We start from the raw sequence: 13393 nt of genomic DNA, 5'->3' as shown, positions 1-13393 counted from the left end.
TAATTATAAATAGTAATCTGGATTGCAGAAAGTGAATAATGTCATAAAATTGTTTGGATATTTTTTTTTTTTGTCCCCCTATGTTTAAAATTTTAAATTGAGATACCACTACAACATTAATTTTAAATTTTCGCATTCAGCTTCATTGAACTTTGTACTTTGTGAATTGTTGTTTACATTTGTCTAAATTCCTAATAAATATTTGTAATAATAATCTGCTTGTTGTTAAGTACCACACTTTAATATTATGTATAGCACTACTTTAAATGATAAATATCATAAAATGTCTATTTTGACTACATTTGTATTCTAGTGTACTTGGTACATTTAATGTTTGCATATCCAGTTAGCATATTTTAATCCAGAAGGACTATGTCAATAGTATATGTATTTATGTAAGCATGAACAAACATGAATTCAATCCACATGCAAACTTTAGTTTTTCATACCCTAAAGGACATATCAGCCAGAAGTAGTTGTCAAACACTTTTTATTTTATTCGGTTTGCAAATGTAGTTTACTTTAGCCATGTTCTACTGGGCACTTTCCTGTCAGTCCAGAACTGCAGTAGCCAGACATCTAATGATGACCATCTATTCAGCCACAGCTAGTCAAGTCAAGTCAAGTCATCTTCATTTATATAGCGCTTTTAACAATGTAGATTGTTTCAAAGCAGCTTTACAGAGACAAACGTATAATTTAAGGTAACAGAGATTGTTTTGGCTTTATAGCGGTTCTTTAATAAAGTTATTTTCCAGCTAAAGTTAGTTTTGATTGATTCGCTTCCGTCGCAACGATCATTTGTTATTAAATTAGGGGCCGCTAAGACGACACCATTCTCTTTACACAGACTTTAAACGCGAACCTGTGACTACAAATGCGCTAAGCAAGGACTACAAATGCGCTAAGCTAGGACTACAAATGCGCTAAGCAAAATTAGTTTTCTTTCAAAATAAAAGTCTCAAGAGTACAATCAGACGACCAATTACAATTCCATGTCAGGGTGAAGAAATTGAGAAAGAAATGCACTATTAATTATATTCTATGATTTTTATAATACATATAAGTAATAGTATAGGCCTAATTAATACAATTATCTCTTATTTAAAGTATATATTATAATATTAGACCTATCTAAAATTTTGCACTGTGATTAGGTATGAGTGCTTGTTACATGCGCTCAGTTCATTATTTGTATTATAACATATGTTAGTATGAACTGTAATCGCTAGTCAGGATGGTAACAAAACTTCCATCCTACCCTTGTGTTCCTAAACTGCAATGGTAAGACAAAACCCCTCTTGCTACTCTATATCATGTTGCGTTCCTTTTACCTCAGCTGTAAGTTGTTATTTTGTGGGTTTCCATCTGGCCTGATGCCTCTGCTTATGCAAGATTGGGGTTTAGAAGATGTCAAAGAAAGCATAGGCCGTTCTAACATATTTAACACCTTTATTTGTTTGGGGATTATTGTAGGTCTGTTGTCACACCACTGTGTTCAGAACTATTTTAGCTGTGTGTAACCAGTCCTACTCGACCGTGGGAGGCGGGCACGCTAACAAGGACGCTAAAGAACTTGGGATCAGGGGAGTGAGGTTTACATGCACAGCTCTTACTGGCCTACGTCCGTTACACTCACCCCCCTAAACCTCACTCCCAGCCGGGTCACGGCACCAAATGTAACCACTCGACCCGCTCTGAGTGGGATTCGAAACGGCGTCTGGAAGGCAGGCATGCTAACAAGGACGCTAAAGAACACAGCCACTAGCGTTAATCGCAAATTAGGGATGCAAAAATCAAGGATACAAATAGTGAAGTTTACATGCACAGCTCTTACTGGCCTACGTCCGTTACATGTGTATTGTTGATATTCCCCCCAATAACTCATTTGGGGATCATTTTGTGTAAAGAGGGCTCAGTTTTTAGCTTGACACATTCTGCAAAAACTAAATCTCTTGACAAACTACAAGACGTAAATGACATTTGTACGTGTTCTAAATAAAAGACACAGATTGTACTGAATGTCAGCTTGCTGGTTTTGCTCAAGATAAGGATTTATTGAGTCCACAATAAAATAAGTCATGCAAAAAAGGAAACTATGCTTCTAACCACAGCCTGAGAGCAACTTTGCAATGCTGTTTGTGAATGTTCGTTAGAACTATGGTTTCGGGAAACACAGACTTGTTGAACTATGCTATGATAACGATGGAACTTGCGACTAGTTGGCTAACGATGCTTTTGGGAAACGCACCTCAGGATGAATCTTTTAGTCAGTGTGCGACAACTGTACTGCATTTCATGTTATAGTCTGTTTCATTTGGCGAAGTTCATAATGTTTGCTAATGTTATTTGGTGTTCCCTCAAAAGGAACTCCAATTTTTTTTTACAATTAATATGCCATTTGAAATTGTTCAATAAGTTTACATGTATATTATCGAGGTCATTTTCACTACAATTGAATACTGAGATGTAATGGCGCCAGTTGCAATTGCGTGAAACACGAGAGCGCGAGTCCCTTATTATAAGCCCCTCCCCATTTAAGAGAATTGAGACATGAAAGTAGCCCCGCAGTTTCAGCTCCACCAATAAGCGAATTTAGGAAATATCTGTCCGCTGAATGCCGCGACTAACCAATCAGAATCAAGTTTTCCAGAGCGCTGTGTACAGGGCCTAAAAATTAACACTCGCCAACTGCCAAGTTAGAGTAAAAATCAGTGTTGGTGATTATGTGAAACTGTATCAATCGCCAGTTGGCCGCAAACATTTTTATGAATTCTAACAATGCAAAATTGTGAGAACGTGAATAAACGTGAACGATGCTCGGGAACGTTGACGAGCCAGTGATGCATAATCACTAAAGTTTAACCCTAGCCAAATTTAAATATTCAAGTTCAAGAAGACACGAAAGGAAATTCAATTCGTTACTTGCGTGCAGTGTGGGAAGTTTTCCGAGCGCAAACACGCAAAGCACACACCCAGAAATCCGCGTCTCACGACAGTGCGCGAATACTGAATTGAGCTCTCTTGTGCTTGAACAGACATATTCAAACAAAATTATGTCAAAATACCCATCTTGACTGAACGTAAACAGTTGAGAAATAAAACACATATGTAAAATATTGGATCCGTGCATTCACTCTTAAAGTGACAGCAGCCAAATATTCCTGCTGCTACCTGTGTTTTTAATGTTAACTTTCCCCGCCATTGACGGAATGTTCCGGCTTTCCATGTTTTCACTGTTATACGGTAGGGGGCACTATGCCACTATGACTCATTGCTCTTGACTGAAAAACTTTTTTAACTTTAATAAGGATTATTCTATGTTTCATGGCTGGTAAAACATATTTATGGCTGGTAAATTTTCTTAAGTCACCGGCCATTGGCAGGAGTGGCAAAAAGTTAGCACCTTTTTCTTTTTTTCACGGAAAGAAGGGCACGTTTTCACGTTAAAGAATCACTGGTGAGTTTTGGCTAGTTTTCTAAATTTGCAATGTTTCTGAAATGTCAATAGCCTGGTACTGTATATCTCATAACTTTGTTCATTTACATAATTTTTGGTTTTCTTGTTTACTGCAAGCCCAACTGCTACAAAAAGGTACTTCGTTGTTAGAATAATTTCCTACAGTTCATTATTGACCAGAGAAAGTCTTCTTCCTTTATGGAAATAGTCATTTTGACTCATATGTGGCATATAGCCTGGCTAAAGTAAATAATCCAGAAGGGCTTGTGTTCATTTTGAAATGCACCGAGCTGGAGGCCCAGAGAGACAATGCTACACTTCTTTCAGCCCAGGGGTCAGTGATGCCTGGCTCCCGGCCATACCCACCACCGGCTGGATGGGTTATATATTTATACTCGCTCACTGTTGCTGCTGTTCTCTGCGGCTCCGCGAGTATTTATTACAGGTAAAACACATTGGACGGTTGTACACGTTGCGAGTGGTCGACAGTCGCGTAAAAGGGAGAAAATACAAGTCCTTTGACCAGCCAAAAGTATACTTGAGTGAAACTAAAAAAAGTTTCCCTATTTAATTGTGTTTAAAAGTTCAAAGTAAACTTTTCCATAGCTTTTTATAAGGTCATAATTAAAGTAACTTTGATGCACAAATGCTTGATCCAATGAAAACCTGTCCTGAACACTAGCCAAGCTAAATTTCCTTCTTACTTACACAAAAAAGCATGTTGTGGTGGTCAAGACAAGTAGACTTGTATACTTAATAAATTTGGAATTTTATACCTACAAATTACAGTCATGTACAGTCCTTTGAGCCTGAAGGACTGACCTTTGAGCCTGAATCCACAGACATCTGGAATGGGCAGCAGTGGCTCAGGCCTGGAAAATGCAGGGTCTGTTAAACTGCCAAGTTTAACAGATAGTGGGTAAAGGGGGAAAATGTGAGTTATACGGCTGGAGAGAGGAGAGAAATTGAGTATTTTAAGATCTAGAAAGTGGAGGGACTAAGAAAACCAAGGGAGCAGATTGTGTATTTGTGTAGGGGTTTCTTAGCTATACCAGAAGTTAGCTAAATCTGACAAAACCTCTCTTTGTTTGCATCTGGGTACGGCGCTGAAAGGTTAAATGATTAATAAATAAAGTAAATCATGTTTTTAATTCATGTTAAATGTTATATATTTCCCTCCTTCTCCATATTAAAATAGTAATAACACTGATGAACTCGAAACATGCACTTTTTCCACGTTCATGTAATATGTGATATACTGACTCCTCTTGGGCATTTCAAGTATAACATCTTAACTGTCACGTGACTAAATGCTGCTATAACTACTTTAGTAGGAGTTTTATTAATTTGTTTTTATTTTATTGAACTATTTAGGAGTTATTCCTCAAATGGCCAGAATACCAACAGTCAAGATGTATTTACTTGAAAATCGATTAAAAATTGTAATGATATCTGGACAAGTGGACGCCACTGAATCACGTGATACATATTGAGACTGTCACAATGCAGCATATTTTAAATATTTATGATGGAATAATTTCATTTACTATTTAAAATAAAATTGGTTAAACAAATTAATATTTAAAACAAAATATATATACAATAATAATAATATTTCAGATTAGTAAACAGTAAGCAGGTGACCATATAGGTAGTCTGTCGTCTTTATCGTTCACATAGGAATTTAGTCGAGTTCTACATGTTGTTTTCGGCGTCTTTACTATTTGCGATACTTCGATGAAAAAATATTAGGTTCTACCGAGATTTGAACTCGGATCGCTGGATTCAAAGTCCAGAGTGCTAACCATTACACCATAGAACCGTGTGAACACGTGAGTCACAACATGATATTTGACAATAATATGATAAAATGAAATGAAATAAAATGATAATGACACTAATATGTTTTAATCTATAAAACATAGTCACTTTACAAAACAGGTAGACCCTTTATGTTTTTGAGAAAACGTCTTAATTTTTTTTATTTAACATGTCTGCGAGTAAGTACAACATATAGCCTACTTTTGCATCCGCAAGCTAAGCTAACGTTATCGTACCAAGTGCTCAAGATAAAGATGCACCAACCGTGAGAATCTATTTCAGAAATAGACCGCAACATGCGAGGATTGCAATGACGCCCACGTCCAACATGTTCACCGCATTATAACGCCTCTTCTATGAATTTTAATGGTAATCTGCTGACTCCCTCACTTGCAATACTGATAATGAACTGAAGGGGGCAGCCGGAGCTCGTAACACACATGCTATATGTTGTCATTATTATTATTACTGCGATTGCAGTCTTTAGCGGATTTGCAATGAATACGACAATGAGCACACAAATTAGACTTATTTAAAATCAGTACATTATTAACCAATAAATAAAACACTATATATTAGGCTAATATATACTGTTTTATTTATTAGCATAGCATATTGCTAATCACTTACATTTACTTGCAAAACAAAAAAATTAGAGGGATAGTTCAACCCAAAAATGTAAATGTTGTCACCATTTACTCACCCTCATGTTGTTCCAAACCTGTATGAGTTTCTTTCTTCTGTTGAACACAAAAGAATATATTTTAAAGAATGTTGGTAACCAAACAGTTGACGATATCCATAGTAAGAAAAAAATACTCTGTAAGTAAATGGTTGCCGTCAACTGTTTGATTACCAACAATTCTTTAAAATATCTTATTTTGTGTTCAACAGAAGAAAGAAACTCATAGAGGTTTGGAACAACTTGAGGGTGAGTAAACGATGGCAGAATTTTCATTTTTTTGGGTGAACTATCCCTTTAAGACTTTAAGATTTATGTCATCACGCAGTTGGCTTATAAAAGGTGGTCAGAAAAAATACAACAATAAAATAGTTCATTTTGTAAAAGCTTATTGCCAATCTGATCAGATAGGAATTTGTTCTAATAAAAAAGAACTGACAGGAAGCCAACAGTGATACAGATCTATGATAATAGAGACATATCTCTGTATATGCAAATACATTGTCTTGGTTCCAGGTTGAAGCCTCATTTTTGTCTGAATGAATCATCTTAATTATACTTTGAATAATGGGTGCCGTGGAATTTCTGATTCCTGTTTTTTTGACGTTTGATATCCTGTGAAGGGTGCAAATGTGCTTGAACGATAGGGTCTGTGTGTGTGTGTGTGTGTGTGTGTGTGTGTGTGTGTGGATGCTGATGTGGGTCATTACCCCTTCTCTGCCCCCTGGGGAAAGCAGGAAAGAGGAGGAGGGATGGAGGGAGGGATGGATGGATGGGGGAAAAGGTGGAGGATGGTAGGGGGTTCCCAGGGGAGGAGAGTCCAATAAATCAGCCTCCCGTCTCCGTGCTGACATGGGGCTTGTCTGTGAGGGGTGTGTGTTTGTGTGTATGTGTGTGTGTAGAGGGGGATCACAACAACAGCATAGCCTTGTCTAGCTGTCAGTCACCTCCATACTGTCCAGGCAACAAACTCACACGCCTCCAATCATGAGGCCGCAGACCTTCATTACCATACATCCATTCATTTATCAGTTTCTTACTTCTCCTTTTCTTTCTTTAGTACTTTGAATGTCAAGTTTATACAAAAGTGGATAAGTGTGTATCAAGTTTACATTCATATTAAGAGCTTTCTTAGCAAGACCACATTATTTTAAGTGCATATATTGCAGCAATCACATTAAGCAGATTGTCAAGTACTACGAGTGTCGCACCGAGAGCAAAGTACCAACACAAATGGAATAAGTGACCATTTCTGCTCTAACTATAGTTCTTTAATTGGAGAAAGTGAAGTCAGCGCTGTCAGTTTGATATATGTGTGCAGGTGTGTTTGCAATCCAGTGCGCGAAACAATATATCCACCATGGAAACTGTATGTTGTTAGGGAAAGGGGAAACCAAAAGCCTTGTGTTTGTGTTGAAAGGGATAGTTCACCCAAATATGAAAAGTTGTTCCAAAGCTGGAAAAATATACTATGGAAGTCAATGGGTTCCGTCAACCGTTTGGTTAACAACATTCTTCAAAATATCTTCTGTGTTCAACGGAAGAAAGAAACTCATACAGGTTTGAACAACATTGAGTAAATGATGACAGAAATCAAATGTTTGGTGAACTGTCCCTTTAATGGAATATTCCAGTTCCAGAATAGCATTATACACATACTTGTAAAATAAATATAGTAAAATGTCAGGGTGACACAACTGTCCTGATATCATAATGAAACAGGAAATTATGTCATAAAGAGGACCCCTGAAGACATTCTTGACTGTCAAGGTCAATATGTCTCTTAAAAAAATCTGGTAATTTCACTTTTAATGGTAGTTCAGGTGGTAAAATGTAGTGCAACTGTTTTATCTTGAAAATGTACAAATGTTTTATCTTGAAAAATACATTGCACGTATAAAAAAATCTGACAATACTCTTGATTTGATGGTTATAACATTTAAAAAAATAGCTGCTGCCTTAAATTAAGTACAATCAACTTGGATGTTTAAGTAGTTTCAACTTAAATTACATTAAACTGACTTTGTTGAATCTTGTATAACTCATTTTGATGAGTTAAAGCAATGTAAAACCATATTGTCATAACTTATTGATAGTTATACAAGATTCGACTCATTTTTTAAGTCAGTTTAATGTAATTTAAGTTGAAATGACTTAAACATCCGAGGTTGATTGTACTTAAAAAAAAAAAATCAGCAACTTTTTTTTTTTTACAGTGTACTATCCCTTTAAATATTCTCCCTACTGCAGTTCTAAATGCTAAAAGCATATTTTCCCAGTAGCGAAGCAAGTTGGTCTTTTTCTGTTCAGCTTTCAAAAAAGCTCATATCTGTGTTGTTGCAATTGTGCGGGCTGCATGTGAAAGTGAATTACGGGGGAAGATCATTGATCAAGTTTGTTTCTTCTGAAGGACGTCTCTGGAATAAATAATGTCAAACATTGTAGGGGATAAAAATGTCTTTTTGTTCGGTTTTCTTGGGCCAAATGGAAACATGGTTCAAAGGCGTCTCTCGTCTGATCTGAAAAATGGAGATATTGACCGTTGCTTGTAAAACTTTTGTGAAATCTGAGCTTTAAAACGCTTATTTTTCTCTCTGCCCACACACACACACACCAAACATCATATATCAGACATCCTGCAGCATGACTCTAATATGTGGCTCGCTTATGACTGTTTCCAATATGGACCGCAGTGGCCAGGAGACCTGCTCTGAGCATTAAAATTCATGGGAAAAAATGGCAATAATGACCCCCCTCCGCCTCCCCCTTCGACTTCCAGTCTCCATACATCCTCTAAATCTGTATCTCTCTTTTCAGCAGATCCCTGCACTCCTCCTTCCCTCTATTTTCTCTCCTCCTCTGCATCCCTTCTTTCTGTTTTTCAGCCGCACTGCTGCCAGGTAGTGATTTCTACAGTGGGAAAATTGCTTTTTCAATATCTGCCTCTCTAATTATGAGCCCAGCTAAAGGGGTCATGCCACTGGAATACTAATAAATAGCTCATGCGCTTTTGCATTTCTTAACACCAAAAGAAGAGAGTTTGTGTATTTTATTATTTATGTCACAGCGGTGCATGAAAATAGCTGTCGTTCATATTGTTTTGTCAAAAAAAAAAGCTATCCAAGATCTTCCATGATTCCTTGGGTTTATAATACCTTTGTGAGCATATTAAGCTGTATTCCCTGACCCAGAGCAACACACACTCACAAGAGATTTGATTTAGGTCACACACTGGTTCTTATTGTTCCCCGGAGCATGTTATCTTTATAGCGAAGGGATGTTTCGTGTGTCTTCGAGATGAAAGATCAAAATACCCAAATGACTATCTTAGGTATCTTCAAATCAAGACATTTCATAAACAGATGAAGAGACTGGTGGCCTAAACAAAAGGTGATTTACATAGGAAATAGTCCCTCGTTTTAAACGACTAGCCGTGGGATTTCATTGTGGTCGCCCTGAAACAATGCAAAGCGATTTAAAGTAATAAAATGGAGAAGAGAAAAAAAAAACCTACTTTACATCACAAAAGGAATTTGAAATCAAATGTCTCCACCGCGCGCACCGAAAGGGTTAAATGGTTTTCTCGGTCGCTCTGAGCGCCTGACTGACGTTTGGGGTTCTATAATTGTGACGCGCACCAATCAGAGAGCGGTCAGCGTACCCAACGTGGGGCTCTCTCGGCGCTGATTGGCTACCGCAGCCAGTGTTGATTGTGGCTGGGTCAAACCCCACGTGGAGATTTCATTCAATCATTGTACAGTTAGCTGCACCCTTATTTTTCAATCGAAGTCCTGTGCATAAAATTAGACAACGTGAAGAGAACGTGTGAATAGCCGACAGAGACGGTGCTATATTTAAACCACATCTCAAAATATTAAATTTTGTGCAGAGGAGATTTTATTAGACCTATTTATTTTAATCATATTCATCGATATATTTGCTAAAACACTACTTTGGATCATCTATTTTGCACATAAAGTCGTGATGCTTGTATTTTACATTATTGTACTAAAATACATAGATCAGTATGCTATACAGAAAATGACTTGCACCTATGTTGAAATTCTTATTTAATGAAGTTTTTATATTTCAATATTTATATAAATGTGTAGGTGGTGTTATGGTCAACGGATCATCACAAATAACTAAAGTCTCATTATACAGTTTAAATTCGTAAAAAAAGGGGGGAAAAAGAAGAAGAAATGTTGACAAGTTGTTTGGTAACCTTTTTATTTCTAGAGCATTGAAGCAAACAGTTATATACTTTTATTCAATTATTAATATTTGAAAAACCTTTGTCTGCCAAATTAAGGTTAGTGGTGTAACTGAAATGAAGGTAGACATTTTGTTGTCATGTGCCATAAAAAAATAGTAAAATTCACAGACTTTCATATAAAAATGCACTGTTTGTTCATTTCAAATGGAGTAAACCCAAGAATGTCCTCATATTCATAAATAAAAAATATGTTTCCTTCAAAAACGTTCTTAGGTTGTGTGCACTGGCTACTGCATTGTAAACAAATATTGTAACCTGTAACCTGGTTGCCTTCAAAATTTAAGTTCATTGAAATAATAAAAATTTAGTTAATACAATGAAAGAGATTAGTTTAATCAACAGAAACTTACAATATTAGGTTATCTGAACCATATAAATAACCATTATAAATGATTATAAATTAAAGTTGATTTGACAAAAGAAAAAAATGTTGTGATACCAAATCATGAATATAATTGTTTACAGTGTTGATATTTTGGAGTCATTAAATCAGAATGTTTGTAGAAAAATATATAAATTCTTTTCAAAAATGTATGAAACCAGCAAACACTGCAGATCACATTTTTAATAACAAAGCTACAAACTAATTTCTCTTTTTAATCACCTCAGACATCCTTATTTGTCATTAACAACAAATATAGCACTGAGCAGATCAATCCTTGCGTTTTAAGGGTTCCTACTCCCACCACAGCCCAAAATGAGTGTAACTTGAGAATTTAACTCTTTGCTTCTGGTTACCACAAGCCAAACCCCTTCTCTTTTTTTTGCACAGGGGGGGCTTGCGTTTCTCTTGAAGAAAACAACTCGCATGTCCCATTGAAAAACAGCTGAGGGTCGAAAGGAAGGAGCGGATGAGGAGAGAGAGAGAGAGAGAGAGAGAGAGAGAGAGAGAGAGAGAGAGAGAGAGAGAGAGACAAAAGAAGCTGCGGCTGCGTAGAGTGTCGCGTCTTGGGAGCACGATAGCTCGCCATCCACTTGGTTTCTTTATTATTTTCATCAGTAAAACACATCAAGGGTGGGGGAGCTCTGAAGGCCGAGCATTCTGATATTTCGAGGTGCGTCGTATTGAGGGACTCGATACCGGACTGGGCGCATCTTATATCGCGCGATAAAGCAGAACAAAGGGAGTCTTGAGCGAGGAATGCGCGGACCGAGCCTGGCGCCGCCGAAACAGGGCCAAATGTTCTTCTGAGACCCACAAAAAGGTGCAAACTCTTCTGAAACAACGTTTAACACAACACCGAAACAGAAGAACCTCAAACGGCAACGACCCCGTTATTCGCCATGTTTCCCCAGAATCGACCCCCGGTAAGTTGCCTTGCTACTCTGTAAAATGACCGTCTGCTTGGTGCGCAATGCGCTTTAGTGCATTTCACATACAGGCTAAAACAAAGTGTGTTTGTACTCTTTGTCTCATCATTTAAGGTACACGTTCACATGGATTGTGAAACTGGAGTTGCCCGAGTAGTGCAGCTCATCAAGGCATGATTAGATCAAATCAAACCACACTGAAATGTGCTTTAAATAGTCTGTTTTTTATCCGAGATATTCAAGGCAGCCAATTCGATAAATAAATCAATGTGCTTAAATGATACTACCTTCCCGTTATGTTATTGTTATAGCCTACCCCTTAATAGCTTATAGGCAGATCTCTGTATTTCTGATGTTTCAGCTACTGTAAGTTTCAGCTACTGTAATTTCAAGTGCCACAGTACATTGCTTTTCACCTTTCATACATGTAAGTTTCATGAATATTCATATTTCAGTTCTGCATGAATCTCCAATGTTGACCACTCTTTGATAAAGGTCTTTTAGACTTATATTTTTTGCTTTTATGGTCTCATGTATGCTAATTTTTGCATTGTTTTTGGTTGTTGTTTTGGTTACCATAAGAATCATCCCATAAAGCTAGTTTGGGACTTGATATATCAGCCAGACAAATAAATCGGTCTGTGCCTGGCCATTATGATGTTAACTGGCCGATTGCACTGCTTGGCCGATTAATAGATGCTGTAGATCTCCCTTGTGTCAGAAAAGTTTGTTTGGTTTCAGTGTACATTGAATTTGCTCAAACCTAAATAGCCTTATCAAGTATATCGGGTGTTATCTTCTTGGTCACCATGCTCTCTAGTTGTCATATTGGCAGTATTGACTGTTGAAAAGCTCATACTGGTCGACCTCTATTTAATAAAAGGCAGTTATTATTGAATGTACTGGACTGATTGAATCAAACTATGTGTTAAAATCCTTCATGAGATTTCTCTACAGTCACCATACACCCCTCCCCCAGCACCCCCAACCTTCCCTAAGAGTGCTTTGACATTCATTTCCTAAGGGATGGAAATTAGATTCCACTGGGGTGTGCAATTTCGTGATCTGAAGGAGATGCATGGTACATGGGTGAAGTATTTAGGTTTTCCAACCCTTTTGGTTGTTGCTCTGCAGTGACCAGGCTGCTCGGTTCTTTTCTTATTTCTCTTTAGAATGAAAGATTGGTCCAACCTGTTTTTCCAGGGCACCCAGCTACTTCTGAATATGGCCTCTCTCCGCTCACCTTGAACTGCCTAAAACATGAAAAGGTGGTTGGGATGTGATGCAGCTGTTTTGTCGTTCAATAAGGAAGACATGTTCTTCAGTCCAAATAATTTTTTTAGGTTTCTAGACAAAACCTGTAGGCTAAGTATCAACATAAAGAATGAAATCTTAATAGAGTGTTACTATGGCACAGGCATTTCATTTAGTCAATTATGAGTAGAAATATCTTGATGAAAGACCGCGTGCAATAAATAAAGCGGTTGAAACAGACAGAACCAACCCACACATTCCTCAACGTGTGAAAAAGGTTAATACATACAAAAATTTCCATCTTGTTTGAAACTAGCATTTTAACACAAAACATTTTGTTTGATGAAGGGATGGTTTCAGGAAAAAATCTCTCAATTCCACTCTTAACCAAGACAAATTTCATGCTAATTAGTCAGTCCATCAGTTTTTAAAAGTGCATTTAACATTGAATGAGAGAGTTGTACACAGTTTAACTTTAGGCTAAATAGGGAGAGTCATATATTTTAAGGGATTAAACAAGGCTTTTGTATTCGGGTAAAGGAGAGGAAATTATTTGCACCTGTAGTTATATTGCTGTTTAAGTAAACTA

The 13393-nt window shown here is 37.2% G+C and overlaps 1 protein-coding gene across 11 annotated transcripts in view; it reads left to right on the top strand.

Annotated features, from left to right (window-relative positions):
* The first annotated feature begins 11020 nt into the window (after positions 1-11020).
* tle2a (TLE family member 2, transcriptional corepressor a) overlaps positions 11021-13393 on the top strand; it is a 32005-nt gene continuing 29632 nt past the window's right edge. For 10 of the 11 annotated variants that reach the window (XM_079889747.1, XM_079889746.1, XM_079889743.1 and 7 more), the window contains exon 1: positions 11055-11547. In XM_079889747.1, coding sequence (XP_079745873.1) covers positions 11524-11547 — 24 coding nt within the window. In that variant the 5' untranslated portion in view covers positions 11055-11523. Of the gene's footprint in view, positions 11548-13393 lie in introns of all 11 variants that reach the window. The other variant, XM_079889739.1, reaches the window with a different exon arrangement.

This window comes from Squalius cephalus (assembly GCF_949319135.1).
Source record: "Squalius cephalus genome assembly, chromosome: 13".
Lineage (NCBI taxonomy): Eukaryota > Metazoa > Chordata > Actinopteri > Cypriniformes > Leuciscidae > Squalius > Squalius cephalus.
Note: the sequence above shows the minus strand (reverse complement) of the source record. Positions and strands in the feature narration are given on the sequence as shown.